Raw genomic sequence first — 22,489 nt, 5'->3', positions numbered from 1 at the left:
AATGAAAGTGAACAGCATAATTTTCCGGGCAATGAAAGTAAACTAAGTCCTGTACAGAAAGTGGGGCATAGAGGTGGAGGAGCTAGGACTAATGAAGAAAGTTATTAAAATGCCCATTGCATGTCCCTACTACTTTATACCCTAATGTCCCCGGTGTCCCCCAATGGACTAAGAGTAACTGATTTTATGGAAGTATTAAGTCCTATTTTAATAGTTTAGCAGGTTGTATTGAATAAGGCCAGTAACCATGGCTAGGCTCTCAAAAATGCTTGAAAGCAGTTTAAATATATTTTGGTATTTACAAAGCTAAATATGTAAGTGATTTCTAGCATTTATGCCATAAAATGTAAGTGAATTCAAATGGAATTTGCATTGTCACTGAGACTATTTCTGATCACTATTAGACAACAAAGCGATGCAAAATATAGCAGCAACCCATTAATATTTTACTCAGTAATATGTCTTGGTGGAAATAAAATCTTGATCAATACGTTGATTACTTGGTCTAAAATATTAGTCACTATGACTAGTGGGGCAAATTGGACAAAAAATCTGGTCAGTCAACTTGTATAAGTTATCTGCCATCTAGGCTGTAAAGGGGTCACTTTTTGTTCTTTCCAATATTTGAGCCTAATCACTAAATAAAATAAACTGGATTTCTGCCATATGGCCCTTAACATGTGTGGCCAAAGTAGAGAGAGATCCAGTTTTTAGTTGACACAGCAGGGAGTTAAAGACGACTGAGTTTGTGATGGGAGCTGACAAGAATATTAAAATTATTTTTTTTTGTTTTTTTCTGTCTATAAATGCAACCAGAACAATAGGTTTTAAAGTGTTGCACTGTATTAAAGACCTGGTTAATATAGACCATGTTTGTTGTTCTCCTGACTCTTGCAGAATCCATGACTAATGCTTCAAATTCTGTTATTGTCTGCCATTAATATAACCATTGTCTGCCATAATATAACCGTTGTCTGTACTACAGGTTCTTTGAATACCTGAACCCTTGGATCATCTGTGTCTTCATATGTTGAATGCTTTACACTAAAATATAGGTGATCCTCCACAATTTTTTTTCTTTTTTGCAGAATGTTTATTAAGTGAAGAGAACTTTTCTGTACGTTGCCCCAAGCACAAGGTAAGAAATAACACCTTTTTTATGTGCTCCATATGTAAATGCCAACTATTGTATTTCATATATGGTAAAACCAGAACCCTGTTAGCTGTGGAGGTAATAAAAGGTAATATTTGGAAGTGCTCAGGTTTCATAATGACACTAAAATGAAATAATAGTACAGCGTTTCAGGATAGTAGAAATGGCGTCTTGCAAAATGAAAAAAATGATTCCCTTCCCGGGATGCTCCCTTTCCAATACCCCTCCCCCCCTTTTTTTTTTTTTTTTTTTTTTTACTAGCACCACGGCAAAGGCTCTTTTGATCTAGGTACAAAAGACCTCCTTCCAAGCCCTTTACACACTGACTCGGTAGGCCCTCCGAGTCTGAATACCATTTTTGTTTCTCACCATTCCATGTCAGCTATGCCAAATGTACCCTAACTGCATAATTTCAGTGATGCCATGCCTATCTGTATTTGTGTATGTATGTGTGTGTGTATGTATATATGTATATATATGTATATATGTGTATATGTATATATGTGTGTATATATATATATATATATATATATATATATATATATATATATATATATATATATTTTATTTATTTATTACAGACAATGACAACCACTTCCCCCTTTCCCCCCCAAGAAGAAACCCCAGAAACTTTTATATTTTAGGTAAATTTATTGTTAAGTCTTTCTCCAACTTTCTTTCACGGGCAGATGTACCCACTGTACAGCTCTTTTTATGTATGTCCAATCTAGGAGACAAAACTCAAATTACAGGACTGCAATTTATAGCAGACATCCATAACTGACACACAATGTCCCTTTGTATGAATTCAGCCTGTACAGAGCTTTTCTGTTAAGAGATTAGCAATTCAGTCACACAGCTCAGGCTTATAAACTAAACCAGAGTGATCCACCATCCGAGGTGAAGTTGGAGCATGTTTTGTTTGGCTAACTGGTGGGTTCTGATAACCCCAGAAGCACAGAGAACAATACTGCATTGTGCATCAATAACGCCACCATTATCTATTTATATAGCGCCACTAATTTCACAGCGCTGTACAGAGATCTTGCTCACATCAGTTCCTGCTCCATTGGAGCTTACAGTCTAAATTCCCTAACATACACACAGGCACACAGGCAGAGAGAGACTAGGGTCAATTTGATAGCAGCCAATTTACCTACTAGTGTGTTTTTGGAGTGTCGGAGGAAACCGGAGTACCAGGAGGAAACCCACGCAAACATGTGGAGAACATACAAACTCCATACAGATAAGGCCATGGTTGGGAATCGAACTCATGACCCCAGTGCTGTGAAAAAGAAGTGCTAACCACTTGGGTATCGTGCTGCCCATCCACTTCCATTGTATTTTAATGATAGCGGGTCATGTTTAACAGTAATTGGCACTCAATTGTGGTGTTTGGCAAAGATAAATGTGCTTCATCAGCAGAGTTTTCTGTTGATTAAGGACCACAGTCAGTTGCAGTGATCCTATTTTTGCAACTATTTGTGTATTTGCTTGTTTTTCAATTACAATTGTTAATAAGTGTATTAACATACACAAAGCCAAGCATTGGTCACAAAGCTGATTACCTGACAAATATCTAATCGGCCAATCATGTGGTAGCTACTCAATGCATAAAGGCATGCAGATATGGTCAACTGGTTTAATTGTTGTTCAGACTAAACACCAGAATGTGGAAGAAATGTGATCTACGTGACCGTGGTATGATTGTTGTGCATGAAAATTCCAAGAGATCAGCAGTTTCAGAGATACACCAACCACCAACAGTCTCTCGAGTCTACAGGAAATGGTGCACAAAACAAAAACCACCCAGTGAGAGTCAGTTCTGTGGGCAAAATCATCTTGTTATTGAGAGAGATTAGAGAGGAATGGCCAGATTGGTTCAAGCTGACAGGAAGGCGAGAATAACTCAGAATAACCATGCATTACAACAGTGGTATACAGAAGAGCATCTCTGAACGCACATTATATCGAACCTTGAAGTGAATTGATTATTGCAGCAGAAGACCACATCGGATTCCACTCGGCTAAGAGTAGGAATTTGAAGCTACAGTGGGCACAGGCTCCCTTAAACTGGACAGTTTAAGATTGGAAAAATGTTTCCTGGTCTGGCAAATTTTGACTTCTGCTGCAGCATGCAGATGGTGCGGTCCGTTTTTGCGCAAGCGTGTTCCCATGGGTCCATCTTGCCTTGTGTCAATGGTGCAGGCTAGTGCTGTAATGGTGTGGGGAATATCACACCTGAGGCCCCTTAATACCAATTGAGCATCATTTTAAATACCACAGCCTACCTGAGTATTGTTGCTGCCATGTGCATTCCTTTATGGCCATAGTCTAACCATTTTCTAGTGGTTACTTGTAGAAGAATAACTCCCCATGTCACAGCGCACATCTAAAGCTGGTTCAAACAAACAAACATTACAATGAGTTAAGTGTACTCAAATGGCCTCCTAAAATTGAAATCCATAGAGCACCTTTGGGATGTGGTGAAATGGGAGATTCTCAGCATGAATGTGCTGCCAACAAATCTGAAGCAACTGCATGATGCTATCATGAAAACATTGACCATAATATCTAATTTCTACCCAGTTCTAGAAAGGTGTATCTAATAAAGTTGCAACTGGAGTTTATATATCCACAATTGTCTTTTCTCTTTCCTACCATTGGGGGACAATGCGAGACATTGGGCTATAGTAGTGGGTCTAGGAGTTTAGGCACTTAACTTATTTGATCTTCACTCTCCTCCCCTACTATGTCCCTCCTCTCCTGTGGATACCTCAGTTTTTTTAAAGTGCCTAGGAGATAGGACACGTTGGTATAGGCTCCTGCCTATACTTATTCTAGTTTTAGGTTTTTACATGTTTTTATTTTATTTTCCCTTTCGGTGCTGAGCGGGGAGAAATCCTAAGACCCAGAGGGGTCAATAGCCTGTTGACTCTATTCACCCTGGGTCCCTGCAAAGGTAAGCCGCAGCATGCTCACTTGCCTTGCACCTCTTGACTGGCAGTCACCCCCTAGAAATTAGCTTTTGATGACATATTTTGTATCTCTGCCATTAGGGCTTTAGGTGTCCCACATAGGAAAGAGGCTGCTTTTCTTTCCAGGGCCACTGTAACTTGGTCACGTGGTGGAGCTACAGCGATCCACCTCCCCCCACCCGACGGATATGTCGGCAAGTCCCTCCCCCTAGACTACGAGCAGTGGGGGACAAGATATCGATTGCGCTCCTTAGGAGGCTATTCGTATACTATGGAGAGACTGCGCACGTTGCCTGGGCATTGTAAATACAGCGTTGATACGATACACGCCGACAGCCATACTAAGTATGCGCTGATCAGCAGTTCATAGAGGCGGCTATATTTGTGGGTAGTTCTGGAGGAGGAACTAGCCCCCCTCCGCCACACACCCCCTTCCTACTTCATGGCACGGAAGTGGCCATATTGGGACACGGAGATCGTCGTGCTGCACGCTGCTCCTCTGCTCTGCCTCTCCATCTACTGGTATCGTTCCTTCTGTTTAATATTGTACCCCATAGACACCTTGAATGCCTTTTTAAGCTGTTCACAATCAGGACTATTGTTTCAGTGTCCAGGGATTGGTGTTTACTCAAAGACTTTTGCCTAGTTTAGAGACTTGGTAAAGAATCTTGCTGTGCTGTGTACAGACTTTTTAGTGCTCATACAATTTTTATTGCTAATTGTGTTATTAGTTTATATAATCTGTAATACTTTTTAAAATATGTCTGAGAAGGGGACAACCAAAAATAAGGGATCTGCTGGTATGTCTGCACTGTTTTATACATGTGCCAAATGTAATGCAAAATTATCTATTGGACAGCCTAACCAGGAGGCTCTTTGCACAGCCTGCGAAGCTGGAATCCAGGAGCGACGCGGTCCAGCCCAGGGGGCAGCACAACAGCCATGGAAGAACTCACCAGGGTGATTTTACCGTCCAGAGATACGTGAGGTTCCATTTTCTCATACTACTACACACTCCCTAGTGGCTGCAGGCACATCCACTCAGCCTGATTTAGTTCAGGGAGAGGAACGCCTGCTTACAGTGACACACAGGGCTTAAAGGATTATTTCTGATTCGGCCCAGGGCCGCGATCATGATTCAGAGAATTCCTCAGAAGAGGAAGGTGTATTAGACTTTCTTCTACAAGAAGAAGATGCTCTTAGTTCTGTAGACTCTGCATCAACCCATAATGTTCATAATCTAATTTTGGGTATCGGACATACCTTAGATTTTGCAGATCCAGAGCCCACGGCTTCCTTGGGGTTCTCTTGTTTAAAAAGACCAATTCACAGGTGGCGGCTTTCCCACCATCCCCTCAGATGATGGACATGGTAGCTGATGCCTGGCTAAGGCCAAGTAAGCAGTTTATGATGCCGGGTAGATTTAAGTCACTTTACCCTCTCCTGGCAGAAGATTCAGTTAAATGGGAGGCCTTCACCAGGGTTGAGACCCCTGTAGCACGCTTGTCCTCCTCTAAAGCGACTGTCACCCAGGAGCGGATTTCACTGAGGGATCCCACAGATAAAAAGTTCGATCAAACCCTCAGCTCAGCTTATGTGGCATCAGGCAGTATGTTTAGACCCACTATGGCAGTGGCCTGGGCCAACAAAGCTATTCCGCTATGGGCTGAGCAGTTAGAGGCATTCAGGATAACATCCCATGTGCAGAACTTCTCTCCTTGGCCGAGCATATTCAGGAGACTTCTGATTATGTAGGGCAGGCAGCCATGGATGCTGTGTCCGTCAATTCTAGATTCTCAGCTCTCATTATTGCAGCTCGTTGTACCTTTTTAGGGTTATGCTCACGGACAGCAGATGCTGATTCAAAGCGAGCTTTAGAGGCTTTGCCATTTGATAGGGTTACTCTGTTCGGAGCAGAGATAGAGAAGGTCATTCAGGTGGCCACAGGAGGTAAGAGTAACACTCTCCCCATGGGTTCCAGTAGACCACGTCAAGGACGTCTTCGGTCCTTTCGTTCCTTTGCCCGAGGCCGGGGCACCCCGTTGAGAGGCCAGTCCTCTGCCCCCAGGGGAGGGTATAGCAGAGGCAGGGGGGCTGTTAGGCGTGGGTGATAAGCCTGCAGCGCGACAGTCTTTTCCCTCGGGCATTTGTGGTGGGGGCACGCCTTCACTTCCAGCGCCAGTGGTGGCCATCCACCACAGACGCTTGGACACAAGGAATTGTGTCCTGAGGCTATGTCCTATACCTAGCTCTGTTCCCACCACCAAGGTTCTTCTCCACAGCAACCCCCCTTTGTCCCCTCAGGTTGAAGGCTTCAGTAAGCAATCCAGAATTTACTTGGCAGCCAGTGTAATTGTTCCCGTTCCAGCACAGGAAAGAGGTCAGGGGTTTTACTCCAGTCTCTTCCTAGTGCCAAAATAGGACGGATCATTGCGCCCAATTTTAAACCTGCAGTCTCTGGACAAGAAGGTAATAACTCAAAAGTTCAAGATGGAGTCCCTTCAGACTGTCATCGCAGGAATGGAGCAGGGAGAGTTTTTGGCTTTCATAGACATCAAGGATGCCTACCTACATGTTACCATATGGAGGGGGCACTATTGCCTTCTCCGCTTTGCAGTAGAAAATTCCCAGTTTCAGTTCAGGGCCCTACCTTTCATCCTAGCTATCGCTCTCCGAGTGTTCACCAAGAACATGGCCATCATGGAGGGACTCCTTCGGCAGAAGGGAGTCACAATAGTCCCCTATCTAGACTATCTCTTTCTGAAAGCGCCATCGGCAGCGCTCTTAACTTGACACATTCAGACCCCTATGCACTTTCTGGAAGCTCATGGGTGGATTCTGAATTTACCCAAATCATCTCTCATTCCAGCACAGTGAATATCTGAATCACCAAGGGGGAACTCGCAGTGTAAGGGCCATGCGGGATACAGCCAAGATCATGGTATGGGTGGAGCGCCACGTACCCCAAATATCGGCCGTTTACATTCCAGGCGTAGAAAATTGGGAGGCCTACTTCCTCAGCAGGCAGAGGGTACACCCGGGCGAATGGTCTCTCAACAAGTGGGTCTTTGCTCTCCTAGTGGAATGCTGGGGCATGCAGGAGATCAATCTCATGGCATCCAGGCTAAACCATCAAGTTCCCCTGTACTGCTCAAAGTCTCGAGACCCTTGGGCACATTTCACGGATGCCATGTCAGTTCCATGGCACTTCCGGCTAGTGTACCTGTTTCCTCCAATACCCATACTCTCGCGGGTACTAAAAAAAAAAGAAGCTAATTCTGGTAGCTACTCATTGACCATGCAGGGCATAGTTTTCAGAGATTCTGAAACTGGCAAGAATCCTTCCTTCCACCTGCCAATGCGACCCTTCAGGGTCCTCCTCTCTGCCACGATTTAGATTGGCTAACTTTGACAGCGTGGCTATTGAGACCTTAATTCTCAAGGCCAAAGGTTTCTCTCAACAGGTTTAGTACTCTGATCAAGGCCAGGAAATTGTCCTCCACAGCCATATATCATTGAGTCTGGAAGGCTTACATTCTTTGGAGTGAGGCCCAGGGTATACATACATCCAAGTTTAGCCTTCCTAAGCTGCTGGCCTTCCTGCAGGCCGGCTTAGATAAGGTGCTCCATCTGGTGTCTCGGCGCTCTCCATTTATTTTCAGTGGAAGCTGGTGGCTGTCAGGGATGTTCAGACCTTCCTACAAGGGGTCCTTCATGTGCAGCCTCCTTTCGTTTACCCAGTAGAACCTTGGGACCTCAACCTGGTTCTCAATGCGCCCATCCATACACTATTATCTCTAGATTTGGTGGATTTGCGCCATCTCACTTGGAAAACGGTATTCCTCTTAACTATCTCGTCAGCTCGTAGAGTGTCTGAATTAGCAGCTCTCTGCTGCACTTCTCCTTAGTCTTTCACGAAGATAGAGCTATTCTTTGCACCAAACCCTCCTTGGTTCCGAAGGTCGTGTCCAGGTTCCACTTACATCAGGAGATTGTGGTCTCTGATTTCCATCCTCCGCCTTCTTCTGCGTCTTCGTCCCCCCTTTTTAATGACGACTTACCGTGTTGCATGTGGTTCGTGCTCTTCAGTATTATGTTGACCGCACGACCTCTGTCCATAAGACCAAGGATCTTTTTATTCTTTACAATGCTCAAAAGCGTGGTTGGCCGGCTTCCAAACAGTCAATTGTCCGCTGGATCACTTCCACCATTAGACTGGCTTATGTTCGAGCATCTCTGCCTGTCCCGGTATTGTTGAAGGCTCACTCTACCAGAGCTGTTTGCGCTTCGTGGACGGCGCGTCATGGGGCCTCGGAAGAGCAGCTATGCAGAGAGGCTGCATGGTCATCTGTCCATACATTCTCTAAATTCTACAGGTTGCAGGGCTTTGCATAATCTGATGCGAGCTTTGGGCTCAGGGTATTGCGTGCAGTCGTTCAAGATTCCATCCCTTAGAGGCAGCTTTGATATGTTCCCAATGTCTCGCAGTGTTCCCCATTGGTAGGAAAGAGCAAAGAAGATTTTTACTCACCGTAAAATCTATATCTCTTACTCCATTAGGGGACAATGCGCACCCTTCCTTGCTCTGTAAATAGTTCTGTTGTGTGAATTTTATGCTTATATTCTTTGCCCTATAGGGCTTCCCTTCCTCATACGCTTGGTTGGTCAAAACTGAGGTATCCATAGTAGGGGAGGAGAGAAGATCAAACAAGTTGATAAGTGCCTAAACTCCTAGACCCACTACTATACCCCAATGTCTTGCAGTGTCCCCAATGGAGTAAGAAATCGATTTTTACGGTGAGTAAAAATCTTTTATTTGTTTTTTTAACAGTTGGTACTTTTTTGTTTAATATTCACATAATTTGTTGCTTGAAATTGGTAAGTTGGAGTATGAAAAGGTTTTTGATTCTTACATGGTATAAGTGGCAGTGAACATTATGCCCAGCAGCTTACTGTATTTTTAAATAAAATCAAACCGTTAAACAAAATCCGTTTCTGTAGAAAGTTTTCCTAGTTTTTATGTTTGTGAAACAAGGGGGTAATTTTGTTTTGCGCAGAAATGAATGTGTAGTTAAAGCAGATTAATGGCTAGAGTATTTCTGTACAGTTATTAATGCATGGCAAAGGAGATATAATTTGATTAATAAAGCTTAACTTAGGAAAAGGATGGTGATGGCCACGCATAGAATGAAAATATATATTATTTTTGATCAGACACACCATTAAAACCACACTGACAAGTGAATGACATGAATTATCTTGCTACAATGGCACTTGTCAAGGGGTGGGATAATAAGCAGCAAACGAATAGTCCATTCTTGAAGTTGAATGGGCACATGAGCACCAGTACTGGACCATGGCGAATAGGGTCATGGGCGCCCAAGGCTCATTGATGCGTGTGGGGAGTGAAGGCTTGCCGGTCTGGTCCAATCCCACAGAAGAACTACTGTAGCACAAATTGCTGAATAAAGTTAATTCTGGTTATGAAAGAAAGGTATCCAAACAAACAGTGGATTGGGTAGCTAGAGGCTGGTCAGAGTGCTCACACTGTGCCCTGTCCACTTCCGAAAGTGCCTAATATGGGATATTTCCATAATCAGTGCACGGGAACTAAAGGGAATCCTATAGAACCTTGTTTGATCTACAGGTTGCACTATGTTTTTATTTTTTCTTTGTTACATGCATATGAGAAGAGTATGAAGTACTTGGGACTTTTTTGAAGAGTTGTCCACGCTTCAAGATTGAGAGACATTGATGAATTTCATGGACTTCTTTTTGTAACTATATTATTTTATTTTCTGGATTTTTCTTTTATTTCTTATTTTTGTTTTTTTTGGTAACTGTATTGTTATTATTTTTTAGATAGGCTAGTTGTATTGGCGCCGGTCAGCAAATGATTATTGTTTGGTGTTTATTGGTTTTATAGGTTTGGTGTTACCTATTTTTATTTGCTACAGGCTGCCTTTTGTTGATTGCTTTTTGCGCCTGTTTGACTTAGTGTCTGTGTGTTTATATAAATGTAAGAAGGTGGCCTGGTCTGATGAATCACATTTTCTTCTGTATCGTGTGGATGGCTGGGTGCACGTGCGTCGTTTACCTGGGAAAGAGATGGCATCAGGATACACTATGGGAAAGAGAAAAGCCGACGGAGGCAATATGATGCTCTAAGCAGTGTTCTGCTGGGATTCCTTTGGTCCTGGCATTTATGTGTATATTACTTTAACACGTACCACTTACCTAAACATTGTAGACCAAGTACACCCCTTCCTGCTGACAGTATTCTCTGATGGCAGTAGCCTCTTTCAGCAGGATTATGTGCCCTGTCGCACTGCAAAAGTTGTTCAGAAATGGTTTGAGGAACATGACAAAGTTCAAGGTGTTTACTTGTCCTCCAGATTCCCCAGATCTAAATCCAATCAAGCATCTGTGGGATGTGCTGGGAAAACTATTCTGAGTAATGAAGGCCCCAATTTGTAAGTTACAGGATTTAAAAGATCTGCTGCTAACGTCTTAGCACCAGATACCACAGGACATCTTCAGAGGTCTTGTGAAGTCCATGCTTCGATGGTTTAGAGCTGTTTTGGTGGCACTAGGGGGACCTGCACAATTAGGCAGGTGGTTTTAATGTGGCCGATTTAGTGTGTATATGTATTAAAAAAAAAAAAAATCAACGAAATCGTCTAATCGAATTGTAACATTCGACAGTTATTCAAGATATCAAATATTCAAGTTAGCTACATAGAGAACATGCAGATTCAGTAAAAGCGCAAATTCGCAGTATTGGCATTTGTCATCGGTCCAGGAAACTGAAAATAATATTTGCAGATCCATTTTCAGAAAGAGAAGAAGTAAAATTTTCCATTAAGGTGGCAGTATGGCTTACCACCTTAAATGGGGTACTAAAAGGAGGGGGGAGTGGGAAGGAACTTGGTGAACCAGGACAAGACGTGTAGAGAATTATACAGAAAAGGGAAGATGTATTAGGCCCATGATTCCTTTATTTATTGAATGACTTAGAAGTATTATGAAGAATGCTAGTCAGACTCTATTTATGACTGTATGAGGTAGTTCCCAATCAGCAGCTATCTTGGATATGACAGCTGAGACTGTCTGAACATGGTATTCTGGTGAGTAGTGGCTCTCTGAATCCCAAGTGGAAGGAGGATAAACCACCTGGGGGAGAAGGGGGACATCGAGATGTAACAAAATGGATGCAAGATATCGAAGAACTAAACAGAACATTGCTAGTTTGAGGCATTGTCACCATATGTAGAGAAATGAGCCAGAAGCTGATCCGCCTCTCCAGCATCTTCTGGATGAGTCAGGGTAAATATAATTAAAATTAGTGAAGAGTAAGTACTGATAAAGGAGCTTATATGCATTTTTTTTATTTTTTTTTTACCTTTTTACAAATAGAACTAGAGGCAGTATTCTTATTTCTTCACATTCATCGTTGCTCAGTCTCCCACAGATCCTTCTCCCAAACTCGTTCATGTGGGTCTTTCATACATGTGTCTAGGGAGTTAAGTTCCCAATACTGAAGTGATATGAGACCTTAATGACTGCCTTAGGGAAAGAGACTGAAAAAAAGTTAATGGTCTGGCACATAAGTGAAATTCAACAGTGGAATGTAAATTCTTCAGCTGTAAAAATTGGAAGAAATATTTATTTGGTATATTGAATTTAGTTTTTAGGTCATCAAATGAGGGGAAGACGAGGTCCTTAGATACCCAAATGATACTACTAATGCTTTATGCCTTTCCATAATAAAAGAGGTGGTCAAGTCACAGCCTGGGATCTACTATTATCAAAGCATGGAATAATCAAACTGGGGGCCGGAGCCTAGATGCCTTGGCTTTTATAAAGTATAAATAAGATTTATAGTCGGGAGGGGCTGTGAAAAGCGATACTATTTTCTTTATTTGGGTAACTTGGATCCTGCTGTACACAAGCAGGTGTATAAAAAGAACAGCTAACACATTATTTAGTGCTTTACTTCCACATCAGTTAGAGGTATTAGTGGAAAACAAATTAATGCTAATTCTATACATGACATATAGGACCTGACATGTTCACTAAGGGCTTAAAAGCAGTAGCTTTGAGAAGTCCAACAGAAAGCACCAACTGCACATGTATCAATAATTTCCTAATAATTAATGGGAATTTATATTAATGTTTTACTGTAGATATGAAGTATTCACATCTACATTTGGATGCCTCATAGGAGATCAACGTATGAACTCACTGGTGTTTTAGATGCGTTTTTACTATCCTTTTAGAGATCATGTATACTTCAACATGTGTTAAAACACAGTTGATGCATCGAAATATAACAAAGCATTCCGAAATATGCAACGTAAGTATCATGTAAATACGTATGGACACATCTTAGAGCAACAGTTTTCAGTGTTACACCATTTACGTGTGTTTCACTAATGACACAAAAAAACCACATGTAAAATGCATCCAGTGTGTAGCTTTACGTTGTTTGACCAGAGCTGGAAAGAAACTTGAAAGGGTGAGAGCTCCCATGAAGATGTTAGGAGGCCCAGTACAATGAATTTACACTCTTGGGCAATAAATATTTAATAAAGAGTCGCCACGCACCAAACTTGCAGAGAACTCAGTCGGGATCCGGCACGCTTACCTGTGTGTCCCACTGTCGGCTGCCATGTTTGAATCAGGTCTGCGCATGCGCAGACCCGTCTTTTATTAATTCTGCACTCTAGCCATTGGCTGATTAATTATGACTCTCAAACTGTTTACGACACCTGTGCCTCTTCAGTGTTGCCAGATTTTCAAGTCCCACTGCCTGTTCAGTTGTGACTCCCTGCAGCTTTTCTCACATGCTTGGTCTCCAGCTCACATGCTTCCCAGATTAATCTGGACAATCGGGCAACCCTTGGCTGCAGATCATCTTATTTGCCTGGTATCCAGCTTCACTAATTTTCCTGCTACTACCAATCTGTACCTGCTAGCTCCTAGACTTTTACATCACCTCCAACAAGTCTCGCTTGGTGCCCATTTCGGAGAACCATGACCTGCGGAGCTAAAGCGGCTAAGACCAAACCTCCTTTCGGTGATTCCTGTTGAAAACCTTTACCTAGTTAGAGTCTGTGCCTCCCTTCAGGATTGAGTCAAACCAAAAAGACTGCAAGGTCATATTTGTGACAAGTGTAAAGTAAAGTAACTATGTGGATCAACCCAGAAGCACATAATAAACCTTTAAAGTGTCCATCATACAAGTCTAATATTTTTCTAATGTCATTTTGATTTGAAGACTTGAACAGCCCTGCCCCCACTATGCTGGTTATTGATTTTCTGTGGTCAGAGATTAAATAAATAAGTAGTAACCCTTACAGAAAATCACCACTACTGGAAGGGTGAGATACTGTACACTTTTTGTTTTGTAATTACACAGATTATTGTGCACCTCCATGTCTGGAAAATGATGCGCGATTGGTTTAAAACTTTCTACTGCTCTATTGGTTGTGATCTTCAGCATTTCTCAGTTCCCAATTTCAGCTCAGTGACTTCATATTTGTAGGCAGGATTCCTAGGTTGCTACCAAGAATAATTAAGCAATTTCAACAGACTGTACAAATCTAAAAAAATAAATATATTACTGCTGAAAATAAAGAGGGAAGGGAAACTGGGTAAACCGGCGGTTCCCAAACTGTGCGCCGCGGCTCCCTGGGGTGCCGCGGCGCTGTCACAGGGGTGCCGCGATCACCTAGAAAAAAAAAAGAAAATAGAAAAAACAAACAAAAAAAAAACAACTTACCCATCATCCAGCGCCGGATCCTCCTCCTCACTGACTGTCGGGGGCGTGACCTCATCATGTCCGGCAGTCTCGGTGAGCAGCAGCAGAGAAGACGTCGGGGAAGAAGGTAAGTGAAGGGGACAGAGAGAGACGCTGAAGGGGACAGAGAGAGACGCTGAAGGGGACAGAGAGAGACGCTGAAGGGGACAGAGAGAGACGCTGAAGGGGGACAGAGAGAGACGCTGAAGGAGGAGGGCAGAGAGACGCTGAAGGGGGACGGCAGAGAGACGCTGAAGGGGGACAGAGAGAGACGCTGAAGGAGGAGGGCAGAGAGACGCTGAAGGAGGAGGGCAGAGAGACGCTGAAGGAGGGGGGCAGAGAGACGCTGAAGGAGGGGGGCAGAGAGACGCTGAAGGAGGGGGGCAGAGAGACGCTGAAGGAGGGGGGCAGAGAGACGCTGAAGGAGGGGGGCAGAGAGACGCTGAAGGAGGGGGGCAGAGAGAGACGCTGAAGGAGGGGGGCAGAGAGAGACGCTGAAGGAGGGGGGCAGAGAGAGACGCTGAAGGAGGGGGGCAGAGAGAGACGCTGAAGGAGGGGGGCAGAGAGACGCTGAAGGAGGGGGACAGAGAGACGCTGAAGGAGGGGGACAGAGTGAGATGGCGAAGAGGGGAACACAGAGTGATATGATAAAGGGGCACAATGTGATGGTGAAGGGGTCTAAATACATCTTACGTCATTTTGACCCAACTACTTAAAAAACGGGACTACCCGGTAATTATTTTTGCTTAGGGGTGCCTTGGAAAAATTATGGTGACCCTAAGGGTATCGCGAGCTGAGAAAGTTTGGGAACCACTAGGATAAACAATTGCAAGCAAAAAGGTAATGGGAATTCAGTGCATACAGAAATAAAAGAAAAGCATATACCATATGGGCAGTAAAGTGGATCTTCCTTCAACTGAGAACAGGGTTGTTTGAAAAATCTGCTGAACGCATAGAGTTGAACTGTAGTTGATGCCATTGCGTCTGCTTATTTGATGACCACTGCAGCCTCATTGCCACATCTTCTGTGAATGTACAGAATAAGTGTCCTAGTTCTGTGTCCAGCAGTGAGCATGATGCCAAAGAAACATCCTTGGCTCACAATTACTCCAGTGCTGGCAGATAACCACAAAAGTGCCTTTGCATTAGAAATTGAAAGCCTTCTCCAGAACCTGCAGAGGAATGAAGTTTAGTAATGATAATGATATTGAAGAACAGTCATACCTGCCAGTAGCTGAAACTAATCATTCTATAAATCTTAAGACAGTCAATGTTCACGTCTCCACCTTCCACTATTTCTCCTCATTGCAACACTACTACACCAACTGTAGCTGCACATAAATGCCAGTCTACAATCGCTGCTGTATTATTGGTTGGATGATAATACTTCCGCCTTTCCGCACCACCAACTGCAATTGTTATTCCGTTACCGTTTGTATTAGTTGTTCACCACACCTCTTATATAGTAAGCTTATTTGCGCATGGCCACCTTTACCTTGTGTTTTTTGTCAGTGTATGTTATTTGTATCGTGATCCCTCAACGTATAGAGCTGTTTAATATGGTGGCGCTTTCTAAAAAGAGAAAAAGTTGTGGTTTTTCTTATTTTTTTGTGAAAACCCTACTAGAGTTGGAATGTTAGAAAATTGCTCAAGACCCAGATCTCTTGAATGTACTTACATAACTGTTCACAGCAGGATGCAGCAGCATTTTGTTTTTACTGACCAGGAATTTTATTATTTGTATTAGTAGAATAACCTCGTTATCATTTAGGTAGATGGAGTACTTTTATTATCTCACATTATCCTATATTATGAAAACTTGCACATTTTTGGGTATTGCTGTATATTTTAATGAATTACAATAGTAAAGACAAAATCAGTTAAAGTAAGCGCATGTCCCTGAAAGTTTTCAACATAAAATATTTCTATGTACTTTTAATGTTTTCCATTAGAAAAATAATCTCTTGAAATATTCGCTTGAAAATGCACCTTCTACTAAATAATACTTATTTTAGGTAGCAATGTAACATAATATATAATTTTTATAATGTAAAAAACATTTAAAATGTCTTTTGCTTTTACAGGTTGTGATGTACAAATCTTTTTCTGACGTTTGACCTCTGGGTTATATTTTATTACCTTTACCTACTCTGTTCCCTCCTTTCAGACCAAGACAATAAAGGGTGTGACAGCAGAACAGCCTGAGCAGGGCTGAGGGGAGGACAAATGGCCTAAATTTGGAATTAAAATTCAAGCACAGGTGAGTAATAGGGTTGATAACGTCTACAAGTATAGCTGCCTCGGACTAAATGTTCATTCTATTTTTAACCTTAGTTTTCTGTATTTGGAGCTACAAAAACTGATATGAAAGTAATCAATGAGTACACTTTATGCACAAACAAAATTGTGAGCTATATTAAAAAACAAATGTTTACTTGCCCTCCACACTCCTTTTATTATACCCATTGGGATCCCTTATCGCTCTTCCTGCTCAGACTGTTTTTAAACAGCCCAAGTGTGTGTTGATGTGTGGCTCCAATGAATTTTCCATCCACTCGAATTTCCCACATGTAGGATACCATCAACATTTACAGTTAGGAAACAGTATGCTTTGCGCATTTCTACTTTATATTGTGTTTTACCACTTTACCTACAAAATGGGTTAACATGTAAGACCATAGACTAGGATATTTATATAATATTTTTTTGAGATAATTAATACCGTTATTTCTTGAGATACTCCGTGATAGCCATTGAACTTCCCAAGCTGTTTCTGAAAAATATGAATAGGTGAGCATATTGGGCTGCCATGGAGTATCTCAATGAAATTAAGTTAATGTCACCACCATCCCCTCATTTCCATATCAACTCCATGGCAGCTATAACAAATGTGACGTACCCAAGCAATACATGAAGAGGGTGGGCTTATGCAAAATCAACACTGACCATGCAAGAGAAATATTTTTTTTCTGATTGAGCATCAGCAGAAGATGTTAAGTCCAGAAAATAATGTCTGGTAAAGGTGTGAATTGATGAATACACTACTGGTTTGCAGAGATCATACGCTGAGGCCAGAGCCCTGCGTGCATGGCATTTCACTTGTACTATGAGTTTCTGGCAATGGCCGCTGATCCATCTTGCGTATGAGTGTGTTTGGATGTATCATGTCCTTGTTAAGGCTGTAAAAATAATGAATCTGTTTTTCTGAACTCCTTCCATCTGAATTGATAAAACAGAATTGCCGTGACAAGGTCCAGTGTGTAATTTTTTTTCCTTCTCATTTGTTGGTTGTGGGCAAACAGATCTCTTGATTTTATATGAAAAGTAGAAATTACTTTGGGTAGGAAAATAGGATTAATTCGTAACACCACCTTGTCCGCATAGATTTGTTCGCCCTTTCCTTTCCCTGGCTGCCACCAAGATAATCATCCATGCTCTTGTCGTCTTGCACCTTGATTAGTGCAATCTTCTCCTTAATAGCTTGCCTGACAAATGCCTGTCCCCCCTGAAATGTGTTTGCTGGATGCAGCATTGTGACTAATCTTCCTCTCCCAATGTTCCTTTTCCGCTACACCTCTCTGCAAGACCCGCCATTGGCTTCCCATTTCCTCCAGAATACAATTTAAGTTACTTAACCTTATAGAGCCCTCTTTAATACTTCCCCCTCCTACTTCTTCAGCTATGTCAAGACATACTCCCCTACTTGGCCACTACCTTCTGTCAATGACCTTTGCCTCTCATCACCTATGACCACCTCACACTCCCGCCTTCAGAATTTTGACTTCACTGCTTCCCACATTTGGAACATGCTGTCCTGTCCAATTAGGCTCGCCTCCAACCCCAAATCTTTCAATTGCTCCTTTAAAACTCACCTTTTCACACTTGCCTACCCAATCGCTTCTGAAAAAAAAGACAATTCCCTCCTTAGACGCCGTCTGTCCCTTTCACTCCCTGTATAGTCTCCATTTACTACCTTAATCCTTTTAATGTTACCGTTCACAAATTTCCATTACCCCCCCCGTCCTCATTCTCTGTGAAATATTCCATTTGTTTTAGTTGTCTTACATATTTGTTTCCTCTATTGTCTCCTTTCTTTTTACTGATTCTATTGTTTGTCTTGTCCCTTTAATTATCTGTATATTTTTCAGTTTTTTTTTGTTGATTGTGCAGTACTGAGGATTCTGTGACGTCATATAAATAAAGATGTTGAGATGATAGGTATTCTGAAATGGCTCACCATAGGGCTTGTAATTCGCCCACTTGTCAAGCAGATGTGATTTCTACCGGAAAAGTTTGAATGGATTTAAAAATAAGGCCTCCAGGAAAACATTGATATGTCAGAGTGCTACAAAAGGTTTAATCCACTGATGATTTAATTTATTGCTTGAAATTAAAAAAAGAAATTTGATCCTCTGGCGCTAAACTAGTGTTGCGAAAAACGCGAAGCGTAGATACATGAATCATTAGAGTAGTTGAGGGTAAGGTCCTAGTTGAGTCATCGTGAACAAATTCAAGAATATGGCAATGCCGGCAAAACAAGACATCTGGATTTGGAAGCAGGGCTTGTCACTGGTGTAGTAAACTGATCTCAGTGTGTGAACTTAAGGCTATCCTTGGAGCACTATATAAGCTATTGCAAACCAGGGATGACAAGCTTTGTCTTTCTTAGTTGTTGCTGTTAAACTTAATAATGGAAACTGAAGTCCTGGGTGGGAATTTTAACAACTTTTGCATGCAGCTGCTTTTTGCTCTGTAGTCGTGAGCAGATCCAGCTGAAAGTTCCTCATATGCCACCATACCCATTTACGCTACAGAGCGACTGCCCTTAAGAGCAGCCATACAAACTACTAGCATCTTGATGAAGGTCCTTGGAGATGTAGAGGCGCTGAATTTAATGTAGTATTCCTGTTGAAAAAAAGTACTTAATCTTTTTAACATGAGGGATGGACTTCACTCTTTACCTATGGTCTTGAGTGGCAAATATCTAAACCTCTGCATAATTTGAAATTCTGCCACCCACAGAACTCATTGGAGATTGAGTTAGAATGATTCATTGAGTGCTTCAGCCCATGCATGTTTCTTATGCCTGAAAGGTTGCCAAGCCGTAATGGCAGCATACTGCCTATAATACTGCTTTCCAGGCTATATCGTGATCAATTTTTGGCACAGAACACCACCTTGAAGACTCCTTATCCTGAATGTGATTTTCTTTTGATTAGGCTGAGGTCTTTAGCACTGTTCCCATTCCTACTTAGTTTAAGAACACTGTGTATTTGGAACACTGCTTTTACCCTGATAATCCTATAAAAGGGAATCTTTTAGGAAGCAATGAACTGGTGTCATTCCCCATAATTCTATTTATACATTTGAGCAGGACATTTACAACTAAAGGGTTAAATGTCCTGAGATCCTTTCACCTGTTTCACTGTCTAATGGTCCTTCAAGATCAATAAAAGAACCCAGTGACCCCAAAGCAGATGTACCAGGCCTGACATTCTCAGATCCACACATGTCTGTGGTCTTGCGCTCTCTATTCATGGCATTTAAATCCTCCTTTCTCATTCCTACCATTGGGGGACACTGCAAGACATTGGGGTATAATAGGTGGGACTAAGAGTTTAGGCACTTATCATCTTGTTTGTTCCTCACACCCCTCCCCTACTATGCCCCTCCTCTCCAGCTCAGACCTCAGTTTTTGTTCAGCGCCTTAGAAAATAGGTCACTTCTGTGTAAGCTCCTGCTTACATTTTTGTTAGTGTTTTTCACTTTTTATTTCTATTTTTATTTTAATCCTTTTCTTAGGTGCAGCGCAGGGAGCATTAAAGACCCAGGGATTGAATAGCCTGTCGACTGCCTTCACGCTCGGTCCCTGCGGAGGGGAAAGCAGCCTGGTCTTTCATCCCTCGCATCTCTGCCGGCAATACCGTCCCCTCGTTAGACAAGCAAAACAGCACAAGAACGGAAGAGCTGCTAGTGAAAGCCTGACATGTAGGGTCATAGCACTGTTTGCATCGGACGGGAGTGAAGTTTCAAGCCTCTCCCTCTCTTCCCGACCCAAATTACTTGCCGGCAGTTCCCTTGGACAATGAGCAGTGAAGGAGACACGTCAGTGATTGCACTCCATAGGAGGCAATTTGCTGACACAAGTGTCAGGGAAGACTGGGCATTTAATCCCCTGCAATGCTTGAACACTGCAGCCGACAGCCATATATAGATGGTCTGTGCGCCTGCACATTGAGGCAGCCATTAGCTGGGTGGTCTGAATGGAGGAACTTCCTCCTTCCTCTTGCATTCTTTGGCAGGCTTCACAGAGGGCAGCAATTACAGGGCACATGAACCTGGATAGAACGCTCAGCATTCCGACCTTCTGTGCCTCTCCTGATCTGTATTGTTTTCAGTAAGTGTGTTAATAGTGCTTTAAACGGGGTTTCCTCGCTTTATAGTAGTTGAATTTTTTTCTCTGACCCAAGTTGCATATGTTAGAGAACAGAGCCTGCTTTACAGCACTGGAGCTTAAAGTGTCTTATTTCAGGATTAACTGGTAGATAGACTCAGTTAAACAGTTATAATTTTAAAAAAATAATTGCCTCCAGGGGTAAGTGCTCGCTGGTACGTCTGCTATTCCTACTCTATTATACATGTTCCAAAATGATAACATACAAATTCGTATTGTGACATTTTTCCTAGCATGGCATAGTATTATGCCTAGAAAAAAGGGAACTTCCAGGGGTAAGAGACCCGCTGGCATGTTTGCACTGCATTATATAGGTGCCACAAGAATAATATATAGATTTATTCTGTGGTAAAAACCAGCAGGTAGGTCCGTATTGCAAGGTGTAAATAATATATCTGCCGAAAGGATAACATACAGCTTTATTCTGTAACACCTGTCTTACCATTGTATTATGTATGGAGGGGCACCTCCAGGGGTTAGACACCCGCTGGTTCGTCTGTACTGCATTGTATATGTACCAAAATGACGAGATTCAGTTTTATTCTGTGACACTTTGCTTAGCATTGTCTTATGTTTCATACGGACTCGCTGGTATGTCTGAGCTGCATTATATCTGTGCCAAATATATTTTTATATTACCCTTTGAACAGCTTAGCCCAGATGCTCTCTGTGCAGTTAATGATGCTAAGGTCTGTGAACAAGGTGCTCCCACTTCAGTGTCAGCAGCTCTGGAGAAGCCAGTCTAGGCTAAATCATTGGCAGCATCAATGGCCGAACTCACTAAGGTATATTAGGGTCTGAAAAGGTACGTGAATCCCCGTTTTCTTACGCTTCTACACACACTCAGCCCACACAGATCAGATCTGTCGCAGGCACATCTTCCCAGACAGAAGTGGCTATGTCTCTGTCCCAGTTTGAGTCCACCCAGACATAGACACATTTGCTCACCATCTCACACAGGGGTTGGCATAATTTTGTTGTTCAGAGTTGTTCACAGTCAAGATCAGGATATGGTCCATTCCTCGGAGGAAGATGGCTAGTTGGATCTTGATTTACAGACAAAAATAACGTTGACTCTGAAATTTCCACATCCACTCTCAAGATGGATAGTCTCAACTTAAGCATCAGACACCCTTTAACCTGTGCAGAACTTGAGTCTGCGGCCCCATCCGCACCTCAGATGCTGGACAGGGTGTCTGACCTTTGGCAAAAAGCTAAATAAACAATTATTCGACTGGCCAGATTTTCAGCTTTTTCCTCTCTGGGCAGAGAAAATGGTTAGATGGGAAGGAACCCCTGTGGTTGACAACCCTGTGACTCGTCTATTTAATTATTCTGCTATCCCTACGCATGGCAGGTGCCCATGGAAGGTTTCTCTGACAGAAAGTGTTACCTGGCCTCCACTCAGCTTAAGTGACAGCTGACTGTTTGTTTACACCCAACATGGTCATAGCTGGGTTTTGAAAAAGGCTATTCAGCCATGGTCAGAGCAGTTAGCCAGAGGTATTGTGGAGGATGTTCCAATAATGGAGCTTCTCACTTTTGCAGAATTACAGTGTAGTCTCTAGGGGGCTACTGGGGGGTAAGAGTACATCTCTTCCTGTCAGTTCCCACTAGGCCAGGTCAAGGACGGTCTTAATCCCTTAGTTTCCCCCCCCCCCCCTCCTTTTTTTTTTTTTTGTTTCCCGGTCAGGGTGCCCCATCAAGTAGTCACTACTTGTCTCCCATAGGAGCAAATAGTATCTGCACAGGTGCAGTTAGGTGAGGAACCTATATACCTGGTGGAGATAAGGGTATTTTATTCCAAATTCTTCCTAGCCCACAGACGGATCCTTTTGTTCCATTTAAGCTGGCAGTCCCTTATCAGGCAGGCCTTCATTCTCTTTTTTCGGATGTCGTCACTACGCACACTCATTGCATGTAGTGAACAGAGAGAGTTCCTGGCCTCAATGTACATCATGGAGGTCTTCTTACATGTACCAGTCAGGACAGGTGCAGATGTCTTTCCCTTTGGCGATACAGAAATTTCAGTTCCGGCTCGAGGTCCTGCCTTTTCATTGTGAACATGGCACCTCGTGGGATTCCGATGGTATGGAAGTCAT

The 22,489-nt window shown here is 42.6% G+C and overlaps 1 protein-coding gene across 4 annotated transcripts in view; it reads left to right on the top strand.

Annotated features, from left to right (window-relative positions):
- The window catches only part of LOC142099443 (transcription factor 20-like), a 74,824-nt gene that overhangs the window by 37,579 nt on the left and 14,756 nt on the right, over positions 1 to 22,489 (top strand). For 3 of the 4 annotated variants that reach the window (XM_075182894.1, XM_075182893.1, XM_075182892.1), the window contains 2 exons: positions 1,089 to 1,138; positions 16,101 to 16,193. In XM_075182894.1, coding sequence (XP_075038995.1) covers positions 1,089 to 1,138; positions 16,101 to 16,148 — 98 coding nt within the window. In that variant the 3' untranslated portion in view covers positions 16,149 to 16,193. Of the gene's footprint in view, positions 1 to 1,088; positions 1,139 to 16,100; positions 16,194 to 19,735; positions 21,035 to 22,489 lie in introns of those variants that run through there. The other variant, XM_075182895.1, reaches the window with a different exon arrangement.

The sequence above is a fragment of the Mixophyes fleayi genome, chromosome 8, assembly GCF_038048845.1.
Source record: "Mixophyes fleayi isolate aMixFle1 chromosome 8, aMixFle1.hap1, whole genome shotgun sequence".
Taxonomy (NCBI): Eukaryota; Metazoa; Chordata; class Amphibia; order Anura; family Limnodynastidae; genus Mixophyes; species Mixophyes fleayi.
This window is presented reverse-complemented; position numbering and strand designations above follow the sequence as displayed.